Below are 24,397 nucleotides of genomic sequence, written 5' to 3'. Positions count from 1 at the left end.
ATAATACACATGATATATACATATATAAAAATCTTTGTAGGAGAGAAAATATATACGTACAATCATTTATGTATATTTACATATCGTATGTGTACATATATCGTATACTTATACATATACTAAATCTTCTATATCATCAATTTATTCAAGAAATTTATTCGCCTCTAGCTTATCATACATCCTTCTTAATAAATGTCCTTTTTGTTAATTATCATTTAAGAAAATATCGTTTTAATCACAGCATCGCCCTAAGAATTTGCACATTTTACATTATAAACACGAAACTTCTTTATACCTTCATACAAACGACTGTAACTAGAACAAAATGAAGAACACGATGTTTGGATTCCTAGCCATAAGTGTTTATAGCTATGTTTAGATTTAGATTAGGATTAGAAATCATCGATATCATCATGTAATTTTTGAAAGATCAAGACTGTTTAATCGAATACATTGTCAACAACTCAAATTTTTTTAATCATTAATTATATACCTTATTCTCTTGCGTAAAGAGAAAAAGAATATGGACATTTTTGATCGATTAAAATAACATACAATATCTACAATTTCTCGTTAAAAATTATATAGAAAAAATAGAAAAAATAATATATATCTATAGCGAGAATAATATGTCGATAGTCTTCGTAAAATTTTATTCAATCGTAACGAAATAAAAATACAATTGTATGATCAAGATTTGATCAAATTGAAAATTTCATTTTGACATTTTCATTAATTATTTTTATACGAATATAAATAAAAAAAACGAATAAATGAAAATTCGACAATGTGCTCGATAAAACTGATTCCAATCGTTTCTTTTTTCGTGTTATCAATTTTTCATAATAAAAGCACGATGTGCTTTATCATCCATGTTTTTACATTCTTTGTGCCTCTTTACGTGAATATCTATAAATGATTTATTTCTAATTTCGTATAGGTGTTGTCTATGAGCGAGGAGCTTAGAAGAGCTCTATATGCGAATAGCGCAGTCTCCTTGGACAATGACATAATTGTACCGGATCTTGTTGGTACGACGGAGATTCTCAGCGACGAACACAGAGAACACTTATGCAGACATTTACCAGCGAGAGCGGAAGGCTACCTTTGGACGTTGGTATTTAGTACGAGCCAACATGGCTTTAGTCTAAACAGTATGTACAGAAAAATGGGCAAAATTGAAAGCCCGATTCTGCTTGTTATCGAGGACACCGAGGGTAACGTAAGTATTATCTAATTTCTATTCTTTATTTATTTATTTTTTTTTTTTTAATTTTCTTTTTAATTTCTTATTTTATTTATTATTATTTTTTCCTTTTAATAATAAACAAATAAGTTTCAAAAAATCTGACTGGATCAACAAAAAATGAAATTAAGTTTCTTATTAGTAATTGTGATTATTTCAAAAGTGATGAAAAATTATATATTTTTGTTGGTGCGAGATATATTTATATATTTTTTACCGTATCATATTTTTCTTTCTATTTTTTCTTTAATTCGAATTATGAAACGTATTAAATAAATGAAATTTATAAAAGGTGATCGCTTACACACGCATAGATATTGAACTCTTTGATTAGAGTTAATATTACATCTGTTAAAAGTTGAATCTTCTTTGTTCTCATATTTTTATGTATATATATTATACAAACACAACAGGTAATAATAATTGATGTTGCAGGTGTTTGGAGCATTGACTTCTTGTGCTCTACACGTGAGCGATCACTTTTATGGTACAGGAGAGTCTTTACTCTTTAGGTTTACACCAAGGTTCCAAGCTTTCAATTGGACCGGTGACAATCTTTACTTCATCAAAGGCAACAATGAGAGCCTTGCCATAGGTGCCGGAGAGTAAGTCTTCTTATGCTTAAATAAAAATATATATACTATATATAACTATATAATTGCTACTGTCAATACGCGCACACATATATATATATATAGGATTAATATATAATTATATTATAATGTAACAATTATAATAAAAAAATTATAATATAATTAATATGTAATTGTATGTATATATGTATATATACATATCACATAAATATAATACAATTACACATTATATTTATTACATAAATATATTTATAAATATTTATATACACCTATATATTCACCTTATATATAAATTCTTATATCGACAGATCTAAACAAAAAAAAAAAAATGAAAGAAAGAAACTGACAAAAATTGACATTGAATATTATTTGTAGTGGTAAATTTGGGCTCTGGCTGGACGGTGATCTCTATCAAGGAAGGACACAATCATGTAGCACGTATGGGAATGAACCATTGGCGCCACATGAAGACTTCGTAGTTAAGACTTTGGAATGTTGGGCGTTTATATAGGATTCGGCCTCATATTATTCATCTGCTACCTCGCCCCCCATACCGCAGCCTAATTTAACCTGAATCCGAATACCTTTCTCCATCAGTGATATCCAAATCTCTAAGGGAGGGATCATAAAGAGGAGGACACGACGAAGACATGAAGAATTAATCATTTGATGGGAAGCAACAAAAAAGTAAAATAAAATAAACACCAATACTACCAACCAACAACACAACAACAATAACAGAAATAACAAAGAGACCACACTTTTGCCCGAAGAGATTAAAATATTAATAATCTTTGATTGTCGTTAACGCAAATACACAGTTAAGGGTATTTTAAAGAAAAAAATCAATACTAATAATAATAATAATTAACAAACAAGTATATAAGAAAAAAGAGAGAGAAAGAGCAGAAAGGAAATATGGATCAAGAAATCCGCGTGTCTTTGAAAGGTCGAAGGATCCACGTAGATCCATTGTAATAAGAATAATAAGAGAGATAAGAAAGATATACAGATTTTATTTTAGAGCTGCCAAAAGATAATGGCGATGATGGTAGTAGAGAATTAAGAAAATGAAGAGGTTTTGAAAGAGAAAAACATAAAAGAAAAGAGGCTCACGAATTCTCGGAAACGTAGCGCCAGAGTCTTTTAAATCACGGACTGTGTAGCTATCGGTTATTTTATTATTAATATTATTACTATTATTATATTATTACTATTAATATTATGATTATGATTATTATTATTAACGTTAATTGTCCTGTTTTTTTTTTCCTTTTTTCTAAGTTTGCGTATTTATTTCATTTTGCGTGTACGTGTGTTGTTTTTTTTTTCTTCTACTTTTTTTTTATTACTATTATTATTATTATATTATTATTATTATTATTATTATTATTATTATTATTATTATTATTATTATTACACTCTTGCGAACGATCGTCACATTGCGAATTGAAAAAATCAAATAGAGAAGTCGAAGGAACACGACGATCGCATTTTTGTACAATGATAACTTGTTTCGAACTAGTCGCGAAATTATGAGACGTTCTTTTCTTTTTTCTTTTTTTCCAAGAGATTGTGACGCCATTATTAAGCGACGATATAATCGTGTGAACGAAAGTGAGAGAGTGCGAGACTAGTGCGAATGATTTAGATGGATGATTATGATGATGATGATGATGATGATGATGATGATGATGATAGATATTTAAAAGAAACGAAACGACAAAAAAGAAATACGAAGGAATAAAAAAAGAATGGTATGATAGAAAAAGGAGATATATATACATACATACATACATACATATATATATATATATATATTCCTGAAAATATAAAAAAAGAAAAAGAGCAGCAAACGTGGATAAAACTAAAATATTATAAAACGATAATGAAACAACTCACTACAACTAAATCTAACCGTTTGTTGATGTGTAGATAATGTAGATAGTTAATGTAAATACATCATATGTTATTGTATTGATTTTACCACTAGGTAACATTGCAGAGGAACACTGCTACGTAGCCGTTAGCTCGTAATAATAATAAAACGAAACTAAACGAAATAAAACAAAAATATAAAAAAAAAAAAAAGAAAAATTGCATATAATCGAAGACACACAGATACACAAAAAGAAAACGCAGTTTGTGAGAAACACATACATATATACAGGTAGTTCCCGCTTGACGAATTCTTGTGTTAAATGAATTTTTCACCTATAAAAACAAAATTGGTTTTTCTTCTCTTTGTTTTTTTTTTCTGTTTTTAAGTAATATAACCTATATCCAAAAAAACAAAAATCTATTCTTTATTTTTAACGTCGTCATCGTCATCATTATTATTATTGTTCTTATTCTTATTCTTATTCTAATTCTGATTCTTATTCTTCTTATTATTATTATACTTACTATACTTATTATTATCATTATTATTATTATTATTATTATTATTATTATTATTATTATTATTATTATTATTATTATTTTTATGAAATTTTTCGATGGGAAAAATTAAATTGTCAAAAATAGAAGATGTCATGTCTATTATATTGCATCTATGAGAGATGTCAGTTCTCTCACTTTATGCAAGTAAAATAGTTGATGAATGAATGAATGAATAAAAAAAAAAGAGAGACAGAAAGAGACAAAGAGTGTGAGAAAGAGAGAGAGAGAAAGAGAGAGAGAGAGAGAGAGATTGGAATAAATTCATTCGTAAAAACGGGAACTACCGATACACGAATGCGTTATAGAAAACTCTCACGTATGTATGTTATGCATAAAATTGATCGTGATCTGAAAATGATGATGAAACTAATCATAAAAATGATGATGATAATGATGATGATGATGATGATGATGTTTAAGATGTAGGATCTGATAAGTAACGTTATATTAAAAGTAAGTGAAAGAGAGAGAGAGAGAGAAAGAGAGAGAGGCTGTGTAACGAATATAAAGCAAAATAAAAAATAAAAAATATATCGAATGTAAAAGAGCTCGAATCGAGTCAGTAAATGGTTAATCTGTGTTCGTGTGTTTAAAACTGTATAATGTAATAAAAAGATTAAAGAGAAATATATACATATATATATATATATATTATATATATATATATTTCGTGTATGTGTGTGTAAATATATATACACGAAACACAGAAAAACGTACACACGCAAACATTATACCTGTGCCTCGCTTCGCTCTCTTTGTCTATCTCTGGTTGTACGAACTATGTACAAATTACCGGAGCGTTTGCTGTTGCATATCGTTGAGAAACACACGCAATCAATTCGTGCGAATCAATGCGACCTCACACTTCCATACCGATAAATGATCGTTAATATGTACACATACTTACATACATACATACATACATAATACATACTATATATGTATACATATATATATATGTATATATATATATTATATCGATATTAATATAATAAATATCATGCTGTATATGTATATATATATAATAATTATAATTAATATAATATTATAAATACTTACATATATATCTGTGTATGTGTGAGCGTGCGTGTGTATATTATATATAGATATATCTACTCAGTTCGATGCTCTTCTTCGCGCAAAACCACGATGATAATAAGAACGCCTCAGGATTATCCGAGCTTACTGTCTCTCCTATCTTGCGAACGTTGTTGTCGATACTGATTGTTTATAAAATGATCGCATCGCTGCTATATATGTACCTTAGGCTCGGTCAACACATTAGCTATTATTGTTAGAAAAGGTACGTTAATGTAATACCAGAACCTAACGTAATAGAGAAAGAGAGAAATACTTCTATCAAATCGGAATTTCGTTTGCGACAAAAATTTCAAGACTATAAGATTTTGATGAATATTACTTTGTTTTCATTTGTATTTGACAATTACCTTGAAGAATAATTTTTTTGTTCTCCTTTCTTATCGTTTTTTCTCATTTTTATTTTATTCCGTTTTTGATAATTTATTGTCTTCGGAGAAAAGGAATCTCATCGTTATCATTTGATACATATAAACAAGTGAATTGTCTTCGTTTGTCCTTCAATAATTACCTACGTAGTAAATCTTTAAGTAACAATGATTACCTTATTTATTATTCTACGAATTTTACGTTTGACATTGTATTTGTTTATGTTTTCTTTTATTCCAACTAAGTTTCTTAGAGTAGACTTTCGCAAGAGAATTTTTTGTCGCAAATCAACGAAAGAGGAAGGAACAATATCACGCGAACGAAGGAATAAGATGAGTGTAGAAAAAAAAAAATTAAGAACTATCGTTTCGAGACTGTTCTAAGGATAGAGATTGAGGAATTAAGAGGGAAGGTAGGAAAACAATTTGATCGGTAAAAATTCGAGAAAAGCTTCTGCGAGAAAACGATAATATTTAATGCCTTCTTTTGATGATTACCTTCCGAAACGAAGTAACAATAAAAATCGAAACTCGCATCGAAAAATGTAAGAGTAAGCGCAGCTATCGACACAAAACAAACAAACGACAGCAACAACGTTAGGTTTATCAATTCTGTTACGACGTATCGTTTAAGTTAAAACTCGGAAATCAAATGAAACGAAAAGAAAAGAAAAGAAAAGAAAAGGAAAGGAAGAAAAGTGCTGCTATTATAAATCTTTCCGGATTAATGTCTCCAACGTGTGTATGCCACTAAAATGTTCATCTTTTTATATATATCGAAAACAAAGGAAAAAAAAAGAAAAATAAGAGGAAAGAAAATAAGAAAAAAAGAAAAAAACCAATTCGACGATCGTGTTAAAACACGGACTTATCGAAACGTTTCTTCGAACCTTGTAAAACTAACTACTAATAATAATAGTTATCCAAAACTGTTTGTAAACTTGCTACTAAAAAGAACAAAGAACAAAAAAATTACGAACGAAAGAAGAGAGAGCGAGAAAGAGAGAAAACAAGCATCGAGTTGTTTCTATACGATTATACGATTTTGTCAATCTTCTTATTCTTACGAGTGTATTTTCTAAAAAAAAAAAGAGAAAAAAAAAAGAAATAAAATAGCGCGTGATATTGTCGTGTTGCGTCGGGAAAGTTTAAAAAAAAAAAAAAAAAAAAAAAACAGGACAACCGAACCGAAAGCAAATTTTAAAAGAAAACAGAAAGAAATAAAAAGAAGGAAAAGACAATGAAGAGAATCGAAAAGTATAAAACGAAAATCTTTTTGTCGGTAGACGATGTGCGCGAGGAGAGAGAAGCACGACGACTAAATCGTTGGAAGTTTCGTGGTCGTCTGTTTCCTTAGAATCTACCCTCAACCCCCACTCTCCGCGTATCCCCACTTTCCTCTGAACCTATCTTCCCTTCCTTCCCTCCCCCCACTGTAACTACAAGCCCAGCTCTATGTATATTATTATTAAACCTTCCGACGAAGAGCAACATAGAAATCTTTCAAGGTTAACATAACATACATGTGTACGTTCGAACTTCGTAAGACTGAACGGCCGTATCGATCAAGAGTGTGTATGATTCAAAAGAAAAATATATGTATATGTATTAAAGAAAAAAACAAAGAAACAAAATCCAGAAACGAAACTAACTAAACTAAACTAAAGCAAATAACACAAGAAAACAATGTAATCTAAAGCAACGTACGAATAAAAAAGAAATAAAAAGAATGTGTATAAGGGGCGAAAACTCTGGATAAAAAACAAAAAAATTAATTCTATTTGAAAGGATATTATCAGTATAGTAGTTTCTCTGTGCACTAGTTACGAAACGCACTATGTGATGACACATGCGATATTTAGTAAAATCTTTCTTTCTGTATTTATATATACATGTGTGTCTGTGTATACGTATATCTATATATAGAAAGAGAGAGAGGGAATAAAAAATACATTGAAACAAATACATACATGCGTAATATATTAGCCGGAACGAATATTAAAAAAGAATTAAATAAAAAAGTAAATAAATAGATAAAAACAAATATGGCTGTTCGATGTTCAAAACAAAATGTCGAATAATGAAAACAACAAAAGGAAAGAAGAAGAGGGGCTGAAGCACAAAATCCTCACTAAACGTGTTATATAACTAAAGAAACACAAAACCGGCTTATTAATATTATTATTATTAATATTATTAATATTATTACTATTATTATTATTAATATAATTATTATTATTATATATTTTCGGGTGTTATATGCAAGAGCAGCGTGAAGCGACATTATTGTGAGATATGGAAGAACGAGAGAGATAGAGATAGAGAGAAAAAGAGGGAGAGGGTGGAAGAGATAAACTTTGCCTAGAGTATATATTAATTTAGTATATAGACGTATGTACGTGCATACTATTGTGATATCATGTAAATGAAGATGAAAAAGAAGAAAATACAAGAAACTATACGTTACATTACAAGATGAGACACATACATACATACATACACACACACGTACACGTTGCTGCTGCTGCTATATATTATGATAATGATTAAAAAGAAAAAAAAGAAAAAAAAAGAAAAAAAAATGAATGAATAAAAAAAATAAATAAGTAAAAAAATAAATAACAAACACGTATATATATATATATATATATAAAACTGAGAGTCGCTTCGATGGTATATCAATTCAATGAAACACAGACTTGAAAAAAGCAGCTTTCTCTTATTAATGATGAACAAAAAGAAACTATTAAAAAATATATATATATGTATAAAACCTACATACACTGAGAAAAACACTCGAGACGATAAGAGATAATAAATTAAGTGTAATAAAATAGGCAGGTTTGAAAAAATTAAAGAAATTTTCTTTGAGAGAGAGAAAGAGGGAAAAAGAGATTGGGGGTTGGGAGAGAGAAATAAAAAAGTACATACATATACAAATATACATACATATATACACATATATATACATACATACATACATATTACTTACGACATACTCACGAGCCTCGATGTTGAAATGAAAAATAAAAACCACGTTATGATTGTAAGTTGTAAGGAAATAAAAAGTGAAGTGTGTCTGAAGAAAAGGAATGCTCTTTTTTTCGTTTACTCTTTCGTTTCTTTTTATATATATATATATATTTTTTTTTTATGATTCTTTATCGACCTAATTTCGCTTTTTGCAATTTATCCGAATATTTTTTTATTTCTTTCTTAACTATTATTATCGCATTAAAAATCTCATTTTTCTTTTCTATTCTTCTTTTTTTTATGCCTATCACATCATTTTACGTTTGACGCAATCAAAATTTATTTACCTATATATTTATATATTTTCTTTCTTGTTGATTTATTCAATTACTTTTTCTTACGTGTTCCTCCTTTTTTTTTTTTTTTTTTTACACAAAATGAAATTCTCTAAGAATTTTCAATCGTTCTTTGTGTATTTTCCTTTGTTTTGTTTTATTTAAAAATATTACGAATAAAAAGAAGATAAACAAATGAATATAATAAGTACAATAGATTTTATGAATAAATAAATAAATAAAAATAATAGAATAGAACAGAAAGAGAAGAAAATGACGTGGTGTGAAAATAATGGCGAAACGAATGAATATGTCAACTCGAAGGTAAAAGAGAAAAAAGAAAAAAGAAAAAAACCAACAAGAATAACAAAATAATTGTCTATTATAAAAATATATATTGTAATCGTTTCGACTGCCCGAAATCTGCTTTCTTTCTTCTCTGCGAGAGGCTTTATTAATTCTGTATTGAAATTTCAAAAAGTGCCGTAATACGAATGGCAAAATGATCTAAAAAATATACTACTGCCCTTAAAAAATACTGTAGTAGTAGATTAAAAGTGTACGACTTACAAAATGAAACGAGTACTCAACATATATACATCTGTATCTATATATCTGTATCTATCCATATATATATATATCTGTGTGTGTGTATGTATATATATGTATATATATATGTGTATATATATACATATATATATCATATAAACGTACATACATATACCTATGTCATTCCGACGAGTAAAGAAGACCTTCTTTCGAATGAAACAAATTAGGAGATCTGCTTCTTATTTAGTAAAAAAAAAAAAAAAAGAAAGAAGAAAAAAAATGGAAAGGAAGGGACTCTCGATTATATCGAGAAGGCTGAGTAAAGTATTATTTCGAGAGTGAAAATTTAAAAAAAGAAAAACAAAAGAAACAAAAAAAGGATCGTCTTTGTTCCTAAGCTTCAAAGGTATACCAAGAAAATATTATTTTGAAATGATTATTTCAATCAATTTCTTCAGGCGACCGCGTAGAATTTTTTGATAGAAAAAGGAAATAAAAAATATATAAAAGCATAGAAAAAAAGAAAGAAATGAAGAATGAAAAAAATGAAAAAGAAAAAAGATGAAGTATATCTCGGAAAAAGATTGATGTCGATCGATGTACAAAATTAAAAGGAAAGGCCGTTCTTGTACGTTGATAAAAATTTGCTTGATCGTCCTTGCACATCTTGACAAGAAGAAAGACCTTTCCAATGTAAAGAGCAAAAAAAAAAAAGAAAGACAAAAAAAAAATACAAAAAAAGAATAAAAATAAATTAAAAAAAGAAAAAAATAGAGAAAAGAACGAAACAAACAAATAAAACGCGCTTACATCGTTTTATTTCGATATAAACGAATCGTTGTATGTGTTGAAGAACAGGGACTGACAAATTGATATTAATTTCTATATCGATATAAATTCGATATAAATTATTATTAGCGGTCGTCAATTAAACCATTAGTGGTACATAACAAATAATAAATTTAAGAGATACGACGTTGTATTAAAGAATAACAATGTTGTAATATTTTGTAAAATTGTTCTACTTTTCTTTTTTTGAATTATTTCTATTTTGTTCTTTTCTTTTTTATTTTTTATTTTCTTTTTTTTTTTTTCTTCTTAGCGGAGATATTAATCTTGCTTTCTTGATCTCGATGAAACACATATCGATAGGGAATAATTAATATCTATTTTAATTAATATTTTTATTCGGTACGTAGAGAAGAATAATAAGATAAATGGGAAGTTAAATGATCGACTACTAATAAAAATTATGTTCAGTCCCTGAATAATACGATTGATATCATTATTGGAAATTAGATTTGATAATTAAGGTCAGAATGAATAAGAAGAATGTTTACATTATTAATGATTAAAAATACGCTCGTCGTTGATACTAATCTTATATGTCCTTGGTATACTCACAATAGTATTAGACGTATTTAGAAAGCTAAGCCGATGATAAATGAGATATTTAAACGAAAACAAAAGTAAAAACAAAGAAAGAAAAAAAACAAATAAAATAAAAAAAAAACATAAAGTGAGAAGATAAAAATAATTATTCGAAGGAAGGAGAGAAAGGCGAAATAAAGAAAGATACATCGGAAGATACAAGACCCTTTTCTGTACACATTGTCAATTAGATTCAGACTGATCGCAGGGATTGAAAAACGCATAAACGATTCAATGTTAATTCGATGTTTTAGCTAAACATAATATCGTCGTCGTTGTTAATAATATATTAAACGGAAGAAAAAAATAAATAAAGAGGAAAAAGCGTGCGTTGTATATATAGTTCGAACAGTGAAGTAACGTTGAGATAAAAGATCATCTTTTTTTAAATTTCCCTACTGAAAATAAAATTAACAAATTTTGAGAGATTTTATTTTTCTTTTCTTTTTTTTTTTTTTTTATTTTCTTTTTTCTATGGAAATCTTTTAATAATTCCTTCCTCGTTATTTTCTCAAAAATATTATTATCATTTTTTTCTTCTAACGAGATATCATAATAATAAAAAAAGAGAGAAATATATATATATATATATATATATATATATACACATATGCATAAATATTTTTAATTCGTTAAAAATAACGAAAGTTAACGATATTATTTCTAAATGTATTGAAAGCTTACGTTACGTCACTGGATCGTAATTAATTATCGTACGATTAAGTGAGAAAGAAAACAAAATTTACACCAAAAACCATTACACTAAACACTTCTCAATGATACACGTACTTACATTTTATTACTTACAATTACATACGAAGACCAATTTTTTGTTTTGGATGTAGACCTGCATAGATACAGACACTAACACATAAATACGTATGTAATTCTCTATGGGGCAAAATCATTTTCTTTTTTATTAAATGTTGTCTTTCATAACTTCTTTATACTATTTCAAATATCTCCGGCATACTTATTTATCTTTTATATTAATTCTAAAACTTTCAATTATTTAAAAATATCCATGTGTGTCCATAAACACACATAGCTCCCAAATTTTATTTATTTATATATAAACTAAACGAATGATTTGATCTTAACAAAAATAAATAAAAAAATAATACTGACAGATAATAACAAAGACGATCGATCAATTATTTTGTGTTTCTTCGATAAATTTTATATCTTAAAAGAAAAGACAAAAATAAAGAGAAATAAAAGATTAAAATTATATACTTAGTACAGAATGATGAAATTAATTTTTATCACTTTGCCGAGAGTTCAAATGTCTTTCAGTTTGACAAAAGATATGATACGTTAATATGAAAAATGATTCTCTCCTACGAGCAGGTTGTAAAGCGATATTCTAAATATATACACTTTTACACGATAATACTTACATGATACAACACATACTTAACATGAATACTACTGAAAGCGCGATCGAGAACATTGATACAAATATAGATAATCGCGTGTCTGAATGTACAATTTATTATTATTATTATTATTATTATTATTATTATTATTATTATTATTAATTATTAATTATTAATTATTATAATAATAATAATTATTATCATTATTATTGATTAGTAATATAACTTACTATTTTTTTAAGATACGATCGACTTCATTATGAAAAGAAAGAGAAGAATTATGCGTTTATTTTCTGAATGAAATACTTTGGAAATTAGCAATAAATTGGCCGTGGCATAATGTTCGATAAATTAAATTTTTGTTAGACATTGAACGACCCTCTAACTTTTAGAATTGATTTACGCTTGAATATATATATATATATATATATATATATATGTATGTATATTTACATTCTATTAATACGCTATGCATATATAAGTATCTGCTACTTGCAATGAAAAGAAAACTTTATCGATCGACCTAATCGAATCGTTTTTCTTATGCTGTATCGATGTTAGGTTCCTATCAAGACCCCGATATAAATAATAAAAAAAAAGAAAAGAGAAGAGTAAACAAATAAATAAATAATGTATTTTATCTCTACGTTTGTTCTGAAACTTTCTAAGCTTTCGTATGCATCCATAGAGAAATACAAAAAAAGAAAGAACGGAAAGAGAGAAAGAGACAGAAAAAGAGAAAGAAAGAGAGAGAGAGAGAGAGAGAGAGAAAGAGAGTAAAAAGAAAAGAGTTAACTAATAGGCCAAAAAGCGATCGCCCCTTTTTGAAATACACAATAATAATTATCTGGACCAATAAATTTTACACTTCTATTGATACGTACTAACTCACTTAGGAACACTATCTATCCGATCTCTTTGAATATCAAGATACTGAGGAGGAGGAGGAAGGAAAAGAAAAAAGAAAATAAAGAGAAAAGAAATTAAATAAAACAATAATAATAATAATTATAATAATAATAATAATAATAATAATAATTAAAAAAAAACGAAGAAAGAACACTAGAGAAACATTCGCTATATACTTTATTAATTCACTATGAACTATTAACTTCTTCACCCTCCTTCGATACTTACACAAATAATTAACTAATGTGTATCCTCCTTTTTCGTACGTGTATTATACATATGTATTATCCTCGCAGGAACTACCGCTACATAATCAATCGATCACCGAACACTGTGTGTCTATCGTTATCATAATATATTGTGATTAATCCGATATATATCGAATATGTATGTAGTAATACGTTACATAGCATATTTTCTGACAACTGGACACGCTCTTCATCGAATATGGAACTTAGAATTTGTCTAATATGAATGAAATCTGTACGGAATAGAATCTTATATATATATATATATATATATATATATATATATATTTTTTTTTTCATTTTTATTCTACCGATCGAAAGGATAAGCTGAGGATTAATTGACACGGACGATGAATAGCTTATGAGAATTATTATTAATATTATTATTATTATTATTATGTTTGTTAAATTATAATTGACAATTTTCTTCGATTATATTTGTTGGATAAATAATGCAATAAGAAAAATTCTTTTGAAAATAAAAAAAAAAGAAAGAAAGAAAGAAAGAAATTAAATCCGAATTAGTATCAATATACTTTCTTTTTCCTCTAACAATTTGTACAAGCGACCTTGTACAAAAGGAATTTATCGAAATCTAATAAGCTTAACCTTTCGTTAGAAATTTGAAATGAATTTTCATAGAATCTGTCTAAGTTATTTTAATTAAAAATTTCAAGCAAGGCGTGTAAAGAAAATTTCCTAAAGGTATGAGAAAGAGAAAGAGAAAGAAATAGAGCGCGTCCCGTTCGAAGATGTTCGTGTAATATATAAATAAATAAATATTAAAAAGGAAGAAAAATGATTTAAAAGAAAGAAAAAAATAACAAAAAAAATCAAGTGAAAGAATAAAAAAGAAACTAAGAATATAACAAATGTCAGAAATAGAATATATTTCTATGTTCAATGAGGCAGAATGGCAAACGTGTGTATGCGTGTATATATCGTACATACAACAACAACAACAACAACAACAACAACAACAATAATAATAATAATAAAAAATATATAAATATTATATATACATATATCGTATAAACGTGTGTATATTGCGTATACATATTATACATAATATTAATTGTGTCGATGAGGCATATACATTGAAAGAAGATGATCTTAGACCAAAGGAACAAAAGAAAAATTGATAGATTCCAGAAAATACAATATTGTGCAAAGAGAATAAGAAAAATAAAAAAAGAAAACGAAAAAAAAGAAAAAACCAAAAAGAAACGAAAAAAAAGAAAATACAAAGCGGCTAGCTTGTACCTTTGCAAAAAAAAAAGCTGTAAATTTCAAAACGTTTTGTGACGACGGTACCGAATTCCATTGGTCATTGTGAATGATTAAGAAAGGAAGAGAAAGAAAGAAAAATAAAAAAAGAACGGAACGATTTATTTTTACGGATGAGATTTCGAAAAAAGTCGATCCTTTGGTGATCGGTGCTGTTAAATGTCGTTAATAACGCAAACGTGCACGATCCGTTTCGATGGAAAATATTGAATGAATTTTCCTCGACATACATAAGTACATGTATGTGTATATGTATATGTGTGTGAGTGCATGTATGTGTATCTATGTACGTATATATACACAAACACGCACACACGCAAGCACGGGAAGTAGGAGTACACACACACACACGGGTATACATATGATATACATATATACATATATGAATATAAATAAATAAATAAAATATATATATATATATAGATATATATTCAATAAAATGCCAACCATACGAGTATTGCGAATTATACTACAATTGCAATTCTAATAATGTTCGTTTTTGTTTTCTTAGTTCCTCTGTTTTGTTTCTTTTTCTTTTTTTTTCATATATACATATATATATGTGTGTGTCGTTGTTGTTGTTATATCGTAGTTTTATTGATGTTATTATTTTTTAACTTACCGAAAATGATAAACAACGAACATATGCTTTTTCCATTATTGTCTAATATAATATTGTCGTATACGTAATGTCGAATAAATTGTCGTAAAATTGTTTTATCGTGTGGAAGGCAATATCACAAGTGACTGTAACATGACTCGTGAACGACCATATCTCTGGTGACATCCTTTATGGTCGTACAACCTGTAAAAAAAAAGTGACAATATATGAAATATTAAAGAATTACTAGAGTGTAAAATTTGATTGATTACCTGTCAAAGCGATGACTTGATCGATTTCTTTTTTCATCATATCAAGAATATTTAATGCACCTTTTTCTCCAGCATGACATAAACCCCATAACATCGGTCTACCTATGAATACCTGTAATTGGTTAAAATTAGTATTTATAAACTTATCATAATCATAATTTATTTTCATATAATATTCTTTGCTCGAACATGTAAACATTGATAAAAAATGATTATTTGTAATAGTAATTGAAATATGATTATTAATCGTATGTTATATCATTATTAAATAATTAATCATTATTTATTTATATATATATATATTACAAATAATCACTTGATTTAATAATAAATACAATACAAGAATAATTATTTCATTTTATTATATTAAATAAAATAATTATTTCTGATAATAAATAAAGATATAAATATATTAATAATCTTTATAAAAAATATTATATGATCACTTATCATTTTGAAGTAATCACGATATAATTTTATAATATAAATACGTTTGTTTTATCGCATTAAAAGTGTATTTTCGTTTACCATATTAGCACCTAAAGCAAGAGCTTTAAAAACGTCAATGCCTTGTCTAATCCCTCCATCCATATAAATTTCTATTTTATCCTTTACCGCATTCGCTATCTCTGCTAAGACTTCGATCTATAAAAAGGCAAAAGATACATAATTAAAAGTAATTAACTAGACATTTTACTTTTCAAAATTTCGTATTTTTCGATTTTGAAAATTATATAATATTAAAAATTATATAATATCTTATTGATTTTATAAAGAAATGTTTCCAATAAAAGTTGTTACGTTTTGAGAGAGAAATACAATATTTATTACAGCACCATTTCATAGAAAGCCCTGTCGTCAAGATACGAAAGTCATAACAATTTTGTTTTATTAATGGAAATTAATATTTTAAATATAACAAAAGATTTAGATAATATCGATGTGAAACCAACGAGCATCTACTTTTTCATTAATATTTCGTCGAGTAATGGTGCCTTGAACTTTAACAAGTTGTGTGATTAATTTTTCTATAAACATTTGATAATCGATAGATTTAATAATTAATTTTTTTTTTGTCTTGAGTTTTATTTATTTATTTATTGATTTTAGTTCATTATTATAATTGTAATCATTCGAAACGCGGTGAACTTTAGCAATCATAATGAATATTATTTCGATTAAATACAATTATAACTTTTATTTGAAACATTTGTTTATAAAACCAATAGAATCGAAGATATTTGATTATATCGTTTAAAATGAGACATACTACATATAGCACCGATAAATTATAGTTTGTTAAAAGAAATAACACGTAAAAATATATTTTAATAATGTAAATAACTTTTAATACAAACCGTGGCAGGAACACCATCAACTTGACGTGCACCATGATTAGAAACTATAATGGCGGCGGCTCCATACTTCACGCTTAAAAGTGCATCTTCGGCAGTTAAAATACCTTTCAATACGATCGGTAATTTCGTAACACTAAAGAATAAAATAATATGAATTTTTAATAAATTAATTTAATAAATAAATGTCAATAATGAAATAATCGAAAGCTGAAATAATTTTTAATAAGATACCCTGTGTGAAAAGAAAATTGAGAATTCGAATAAATAATTTACATACTTTTTGAGCCATGTAACATCTTCCCAAGAAAGTGATTGATCGAATAGATCACTAACGTACTCGTTTAAACCTGATCCTGTTTTAGATGTGTTTATTTTATTCGACAATATTCCTTCGAAATTAGCTAATCTAAAGAAATTATACGAATTCAAAATTACGTCTAATGTCCAAATCGATTTGAGAGAGAAAAAGAAAAAAAATAAAAAGAAGAATATATTTGTACGTACCTCAAATGTTTAGGAAGTGAAAATTTGTTTCTCAAATCGGCTCGTCTGTCGCCAAAAATTGGCGCGTCCACTGTAAGAACGAGTGCTTTAAAGCCAGCTTTCTCGGCTCGTCTTATTAAATTCAACGTTATGTTTCGATCGATATAAACGTAAAGTTGAAACCACTTGATACATTTCGGTGCTACCTCGGCGACTTCTTCGATACTGCTGGTTGATATGGTCGATAGTGTAAAGATCGTTCCCATTGCTTCGGCAGCTATAAATAAATAAATAAATAGATAAATAAATAAATAAATCTATAATACAAAGTTCCCGATATCGCGTTGAAACACTTTGTTAAAAAGAAATCACACGAATTCTCTTTATTTAATATAAATATACGAGAGTTAATATATAAAGTTTGTATAATAGTTAAAAAAGTTTCTTTATACGTTTAATAAACGTAATAATATATACATCGTCTTAACTCGAAGAAGAAAAAGAAAAGAAAAGAATTACCCTAACCTCGAATAAAAAATTTCGAATAAAAAAATTGATTTTCGATCGCCAATTGGTCGATACGCCCGAAACGTAATTCAAACTCAGCGCGCTCTAGCGTCGCGGCAATTAATCAACGGCAATGAAATATGCGCATGCGCAGAAGCGATATCTATACACACCTTTAGCTAATCCCCTCCACTCGCGTTTTAACTAGTGGAGTCAACGTTATTACCGTTGACGGTTTGTTCGGCGCGTAACGTTTGGTCTACCGTTTTTCGCGCAATGTACATTAATAAATATAATTTCATTTGTAGGAACGATAGATGAGAGATTTTCTCGATAAATAGTATTAAGTGACGTTAATAAGCTACGTAATAAGCTATCAGATATGACAGAAGATCGTTCGAAATGATGAGACGAAATGTGATAAGTGTCGTTAAGTTCTTCTTTCTAGCGGTATTTACCATTTTTCTGACCGTAATTATCTTTCGATATATCAGACGACCATATCGTGAATTAACAACCTCACAGATTCCATTCGCATTGATAGAAAATGGAGGAAAGCTTCCGATGGATTTGAGTCCAAATGTTAACGAACAGGTGAGCATTACCTACTTCTTTCTTTCTCTTTCATCCTCCTTTCTTTCTACTTTCTCTGTTCGTTTCGAAGCCATCTACCGAAAGAAGGTCAAAGAACCATTCACCCTACGCGCGACCATTTAAGCGAGTCAAACAGGTTGCGTGACATTCCACACTAGCCTGACTCTCACACTCGTGCAAAATCGTATTTAACTATCGTGAACCCGGCACGTGTTTTTCATGTTTTTTCTCTCGTATTCATTGAAAGCAAATCTCTTTTGAGACGATGCTGATCATCTTCACGTTTATGAATATCTTAATGTCATAAATTGATCTATTGTTTCTTTTTTCTTCTTTCTTTTTCTTTTAACTCTATTGATAATTCAGGTATATAACTTATTGACAATTCATTGCGCTTAGATATTCTTAATATGTCGTTTTGTTGGGTATCGACTGTGTCTATTTCCTCTTGGACTTTTCATTCTAACAAATGTTTGCATATGTGACGTGTAATATCTGGGTAAATGTGGAATGTATTAAATAGGTCTTATCAGTTATCAATGACATTATCTATATATTGTAGGTATAATATTTTATAGAAATAGCATGAAATAGAGATAAATGTACTTTACATAACGTATTATTTTCTTTCTCTATATAGAATATAGATGAGAAGATCGATTGGCACAATTATAAACAGATAAAAGAAGATGCAGAAAGAAGTGGGATAGGAGAACAAGGAAAGCCAGCCTTTTTATCTCCTTCTCTTGATGCGCTGAAGGAAAAATTATATAAAACCAATGGTTTCAACGCCGCTTTAAGCGATGAAATTTCTTTGAATCGTTCAGTCCCTGATATTAGACATTCTGAATGTAAGAAGAAGAAATATTTGAAGATGCTCGATCCTGTCTCTGTGGTAATCTCTTTCCACAATGAACACTTTAGCATTTTAATGCGCACATGTTGGAGCGTCATTAACCGCTCTCCACCTTCGCTTCTCAATGAGATTATACTAGTCGACGATGCCAGCACAAAGGTAGAATTAAAAAAGAAGTTGGATGATTATGTGAATAAACATATGCCAAAGGTAAAGATAATACGATTACCAAAACGATCAGGATTAATAAAAGGCCGATTAGCTGGTGCAAAAAAAGCAGTATCTAAAATTCTCGTCTTCCTAGATTCGCACAGTGAAGCCAATGTGAATTGGCTACCACCGCTTTTAGAACCAATTGCCCAAGATTACAAAACTTGCGTCTGCCCCTTTATCGACGTAATACAGTATGAGACATTTAAATACCTAGCACAAGATGAAGGCGCTAGAGGTTCTTTCGATTGGGAATTGTATTATAAACGTCTACCACTACTTCCAGAGGATCTAAAAGAACCTACTGAACCATTTAAGAGTCCGGTCATGGCTGGTGGCCTGTTTGCTATAAATGCAAAATTTTTCTGGGAGTTAGGTGGTTATGATTCTGGCTTAGATATATGGGGTGGAGAACAATATGAATTGTCATTCAAGATATGGCAATGCGGTGGTCAAATCTATGACGCTCCTTGTTCAAGGGTCGGCCATATTTACAGGAAGTTTCCACCCTTTCCTAATCCTGGTCGTGGAGACTTTTTAGGAAAAAATTTCAAGAGAGTAGCAGAAGTATGGATGGATGAGTACGCAGAGTATATTTATCGTAGACGGCCTCATTTACGATCGTTAGATCCGGGTGATTTAACGGAACAAAGAAAACTTCGAAAGAAATTACATTGCAAACCGTTCAAGTGGTTTATAGAAAATATAGCCTTCGACCTTGTCGAAATGTATCCACCGATAGAGCCCGATGACTTCGCTTCAGGAGAAATCAGAAATATGGGAGCACCAGAATTATGTCTTGATGCTAAGAAGATAAAAAAGGATAAGAATATAAATATAGATACTTGTAAAAAAGATAATTCAGTATTGTCAGGAGAACAAGATTTTAAATTGACGTGGCGCAAAGATATTAGACCAAAAAATAGCACAAATTGTTTAGACGTATTTAAATCGGATATCAAAGCCCCGGTGAGCTTATATCCTTGTCATGGAAAACAGGGTAATCAGTTATGGCGATACGACGTAGAAAAACAATGGTTGATGCATGGTTATATACCAAGATGTTTGGATACCGACCCAGGTAGTAAAAAGGTTTACGTGACTACATGCGATCAATCATCTCCTACTCAAAAATGGAGAATAGAGAATGTCAATATGAAAGCTATCAATAATTGGGAGAACGTGGGACCAAAGCTCAAATAAATTTCTTCCTTTGTATTGCCATAGAATGCCATAATTTTATATTACATTGAGTTACATTTAAGCGCTGCAATATCGATTGAATGTAAATATTGGCAGATCCTGCTGTTTCCAACTAGTCATTCTACGTTGAGATTCGATTATCGTTACTTTAGTCGATTGAAAGAAAGTTTGTAAATATAAAAATAAAGATTTGTGCTCTATGTGAGAAATATGGTTTTGTATCTAATACATATTAAAAGAAATTTCTTTTTAAATATTTTATTTTCTTCTTGTTCTATTACGAACACCATGTAAAAAAAAAAATTAGAAACATCAATAGATTTGTTATTCGACTGAACGGTATAATGTTAAGTAGATTATATTAACGATATGGTTGCCATAGGAAGAAATTTGCGCTTTCATAAATTTTTAAAAGAAAAGACGAGGTGCTAACAATGATATCATATTCTATATATTTCTAAGAGAGCGTTCTATAACGTTAGTTGGAAATATAAAAAGTGCTACAATACAAATTTCTATCACATTTATGCCAAGTTATTGGAGAAAATGTCAAGTTATTCTTTCGAAAGAATCCATTGAATATTTTAACATATGTATGATAATAATATCATAGATAAGATTTTTAGCACTCAGATATTCAAAAGATACCTATTGAAAAGAATTTTTTTAAATCTGTAAAATTAATAAATAACAAGATATTGCTTTAAAAAATTTTAAAGGTATCTTAATAAAAATATAGTGAATAAATATATATATATATATATATATATATATATATATGCGCACACGCATTTAATAATCATAAAAAGATATATATATTTAAATATTTTTATAAAGTATATATATATATATCGCTAATAAATTCCATTCAAATAAATGGTTAATATAGATTCGAAAAGAAAAAATATTTCTACTGTTTACAGAAGATAAGATAAACGAATAAAAATTATAGGATTTAATTAGTAAAACAAGGAATTATTTATATTTAACAGAACGAAAATAGAAGTAATAATCATAACGAAATATTATATCGAATTGAATAAATAATTTTAATTGAATAATCTACACTTTAAACGACTAGTATAATTAAATATATATATATATATATATATATATATATATATATATGTATACGAATATATACATAAATATACGTACATTTCTCAAAAGCGTAGTAATTATTAAGTGACTGTGATTACGAAGATTATGATGACGATTATGATAATAAAAATCTGGTAACATTCGATTATTATTTTTCTAAAACTTTTATATGATTTAATAAATGTCTAGGAGTACTTTGTTTTTTTCATATAATTGTTAATATCAAATTTCAACCTACCTTTAGCATTACCACATTCGCCATCTGGGTGAGCCATGCGTTGCATTGCAGCTGGCGCTACTCCCAATGGCATAGAAATTTTTTCACCTAATATTGTCGTGCTTATGTCTCTTTTTGAAACATCCCGAAGAAATCTAGGTTTTATTCGATACCTAAACGATAACATATATAATTCATTATGATTAATTCATTCGAATTTTTAATATATTAATATGAAAATGTTAATTTCTCTTTCTGTATTTTCTTTATAAAATGTTTTAAAGAATTTGTCCCTTTTCGAAACATACAAAAGATATTTGTATTTTATCCGACACATAAACGATATATATTTAATTAATTCATTTAAATTTCATATGTTATAAAAATTCAAATCTAATCTTGTTTTGCTCTTTCTCTTTTGCTCTTAGAAAATATAAATTTGACAAAATTTTGATAAACTTTCGCAAATAAATTCGATGGATTATATATCGTATGAATGTTATCGATCCTAATTTATCATAATTTCATAATAATCATTTTTAAACGAGGTATCGAATGTCGATGATGTATCATCAACAATAATATCTCTGTTATAAGACAATATTATTATCAAGCGTATAAATAATACGATCTTTGTACCTCTTAAAAGCTTCTCTGTTCCATCGTAAACTAGATTCTTCACCGGCTCCACTTTTATAATAATCTCTTACAATTGGCGGCAGATTGTTAGTCGCATATTTTTCGTAATCTTCCAAGCATACGAAGCTCGCCATTTTCCTTTAAAAATAAAAAAGAAAAGAAAAAGAAGAACAGACAAGTACAAAAATGAAAAAGCAAAATAAATTTCAATCGAGAATACATATTTTGTAATAAATTATTTCAAAATTTCGTAATGTACACATTTCATGATCCTCTAATTTCGTTAAACATAATTGTAACAATATCTTTCTCTTATCAGGGTGAATATATATTTTTTTTTTTATTTCAATTTAATTAAACGCGCATTTACGTTATCGATAATAACACATACATACGCGTATTATATATAGGAATTTTATATAGTTAATGTATATGTGTATGTGTATATATATACATATACACACTCATACATACACAGACAATATAAAATTTCTTAAGATATTTATGAGATTAATCTTTTCCTATTTACACATAGTGTAAACAGTCCATACAAGAAAAAGATAAGCAAGATAATTATTATGTAACAAGTAGAAAAAAAGAATCGTTCGATGTTATTTTCTATAATACTTTTTTTCTTTTTTTCTTTTTTTTTAAATATCAAATAGAAAAAAAACTTACTGCAGAAAAATCGAAATATCGTGGAGAATAAAATGATATTATATCGTTGAAGAATTTTCGATTACGAAGCAAGACTCAGAAGAAGAAGAGAATCAATGAGAATACATCAATCGTCTTGGCCGTCTGGCGTATAACTGACATCAAGAACGAAATATCATTGATATAATCCATCGTATTCATCGAAAGTGGACTGAGTATAACATAACTGATAAAGATGTTTATATACTTCGTAATATACCGAGTTGAAGAAGATTTATTCGAAGAGAGAATTTATAGTTTCTTGTGATTACATTTATCCCTATCTCTTTTTTTTTTTTTCTATTTATTTTTCTCAAAGAGAAGCATTATTTATTGATCGATTTAATCTTCGAGAGGTCGAAGATCTCTTACAAATTCATGTGGTCCCATTAAAATAAATCTATTTCACTTGTGAAAAAAATATGATCGTAAATACGCAGTCCAATTTGAACCATTCACCATTTTCCTTCTCTAATATTTTTTGTAAACTTCAATTAAAAACAAAGATACTGCTTGTTATTTACAAAATAAAAATATTTACAAAATATCTCGTTAATTAATTAATCCCATTATATTTTTTTATTCCGAATGCCACGAGAAATCAATTCGCGCAAACAGAAAAGTATATATAAATAGATATAAAAATTCTCTAATCGTCTAGATATGCCTCTTCGAATGTCACTTTCTCTCAAAGATTTTTTTATATAAAATCGTAAATAACAGAGATATTTAGATGACTTATCCTGTATAATATAAATTGATATATCATCGTATGGGATCCATGGCTTAAAACAATCGCTTC

The 24,397-nt window shown here is 28.1% G+C and overlaps 3 protein-coding genes across 21 annotated transcripts in view; 2 read left to right on the top strand and 1 right to left on the bottom strand.

The window, feature by feature from the left end:
• LOC122630527 (TLD domain-containing protein 2) overlaps positions 1–2,760 on the top strand; it is a 198,376-nt gene extending 195,616 nt beyond the window's left edge. For all 16 annotated transcript variants that reach the window (XM_043815109.1, XM_043815107.1, XM_043815106.1 and 13 more), the window contains 3 exons: positions 941–1,222; positions 1,682–1,851; positions 2,215–2,760. In XM_043815109.1, coding sequence (XP_043671044.1) covers positions 941–1,222; positions 1,682–1,851; positions 2,215–2,350 — 588 coding nt within the window. In that variant the 3' untranslated portion in view covers positions 2,351–2,760. The remainder of the gene's footprint in view (positions 1–940; positions 1,223–1,681; positions 1,852–2,214) is intronic.
• On the bottom strand, positions 127–24,115 carry LOC122630544 (peroxisomal (S)-2-hydroxy-acid oxidase GLO5). Of its 4 annotated transcripts, none has more exons than XR_006327505.1 (10): positions 23,578–24,115; positions 22,900–23,037; positions 22,282–22,433; positions 17,594–17,849; positions 17,367–17,495; positions 17,090–17,222; positions 16,260–16,376; positions 15,732–15,843; positions 15,481–15,663; positions 127–1,866 (listed from the first exon to the last, which is right to left on the bottom strand). XR_006327505.1 is itself a non-coding variant. In XM_043815139.1 (9 exons), exons 2-9 carry the CDS (start codon positions 23,031–23,033, stop codon positions 15,596–15,598), a joined length of 1,101 nt encoding a protein of 366 aa, XP_043671074.1. In that variant the 5' UTR covers positions 23,034–23,037; positions 23,578–24,115; the 3' UTR covers positions 15,229–15,595. The 4 variants fall into 4 exon arrangements, 1 of the variants encoding a protein (XP_043671074.1); XR_006327504.1 differs by lacking the exon at positions 127–1,866 and adding an exon at positions 13,484–13,804; XR_006327506.1 differs by lacking the exon at positions 127–1,866 and adding an exon at positions 13,484–13,662.
• On the top strand, positions 18,281–21,196 carry LOC122630536 (N-acetylgalactosaminyltransferase 6-like). Its single transcript, XM_043815126.1, has 2 exons — positions 18,281–18,673; positions 19,314–21,196. The coding sequence occupies exons 1-2, from the start codon at positions 18,482–18,484 to the stop codon at positions 20,940–20,942; spliced, it is 1,821 nt and encodes a 606-aa protein (XP_043671061.1). The 5' UTR covers positions 18,281–18,481; the 3' UTR covers positions 20,943–21,196.
• Positions 24,116–24,397: the final 282 nt, after the last annotated feature.

Source organism: Vespula pensylvanica, chromosome 7, assembly GCF_014466175.1.
Source record: "Vespula pensylvanica isolate Volc-1 chromosome 7, ASM1446617v1, whole genome shotgun sequence".
Taxonomy (NCBI): Eukaryota; Metazoa; Arthropoda; class Insecta; order Hymenoptera; family Vespidae; genus Vespula; species Vespula pensylvanica.
This window is presented reverse-complemented; position numbering and strand designations above follow the sequence as displayed.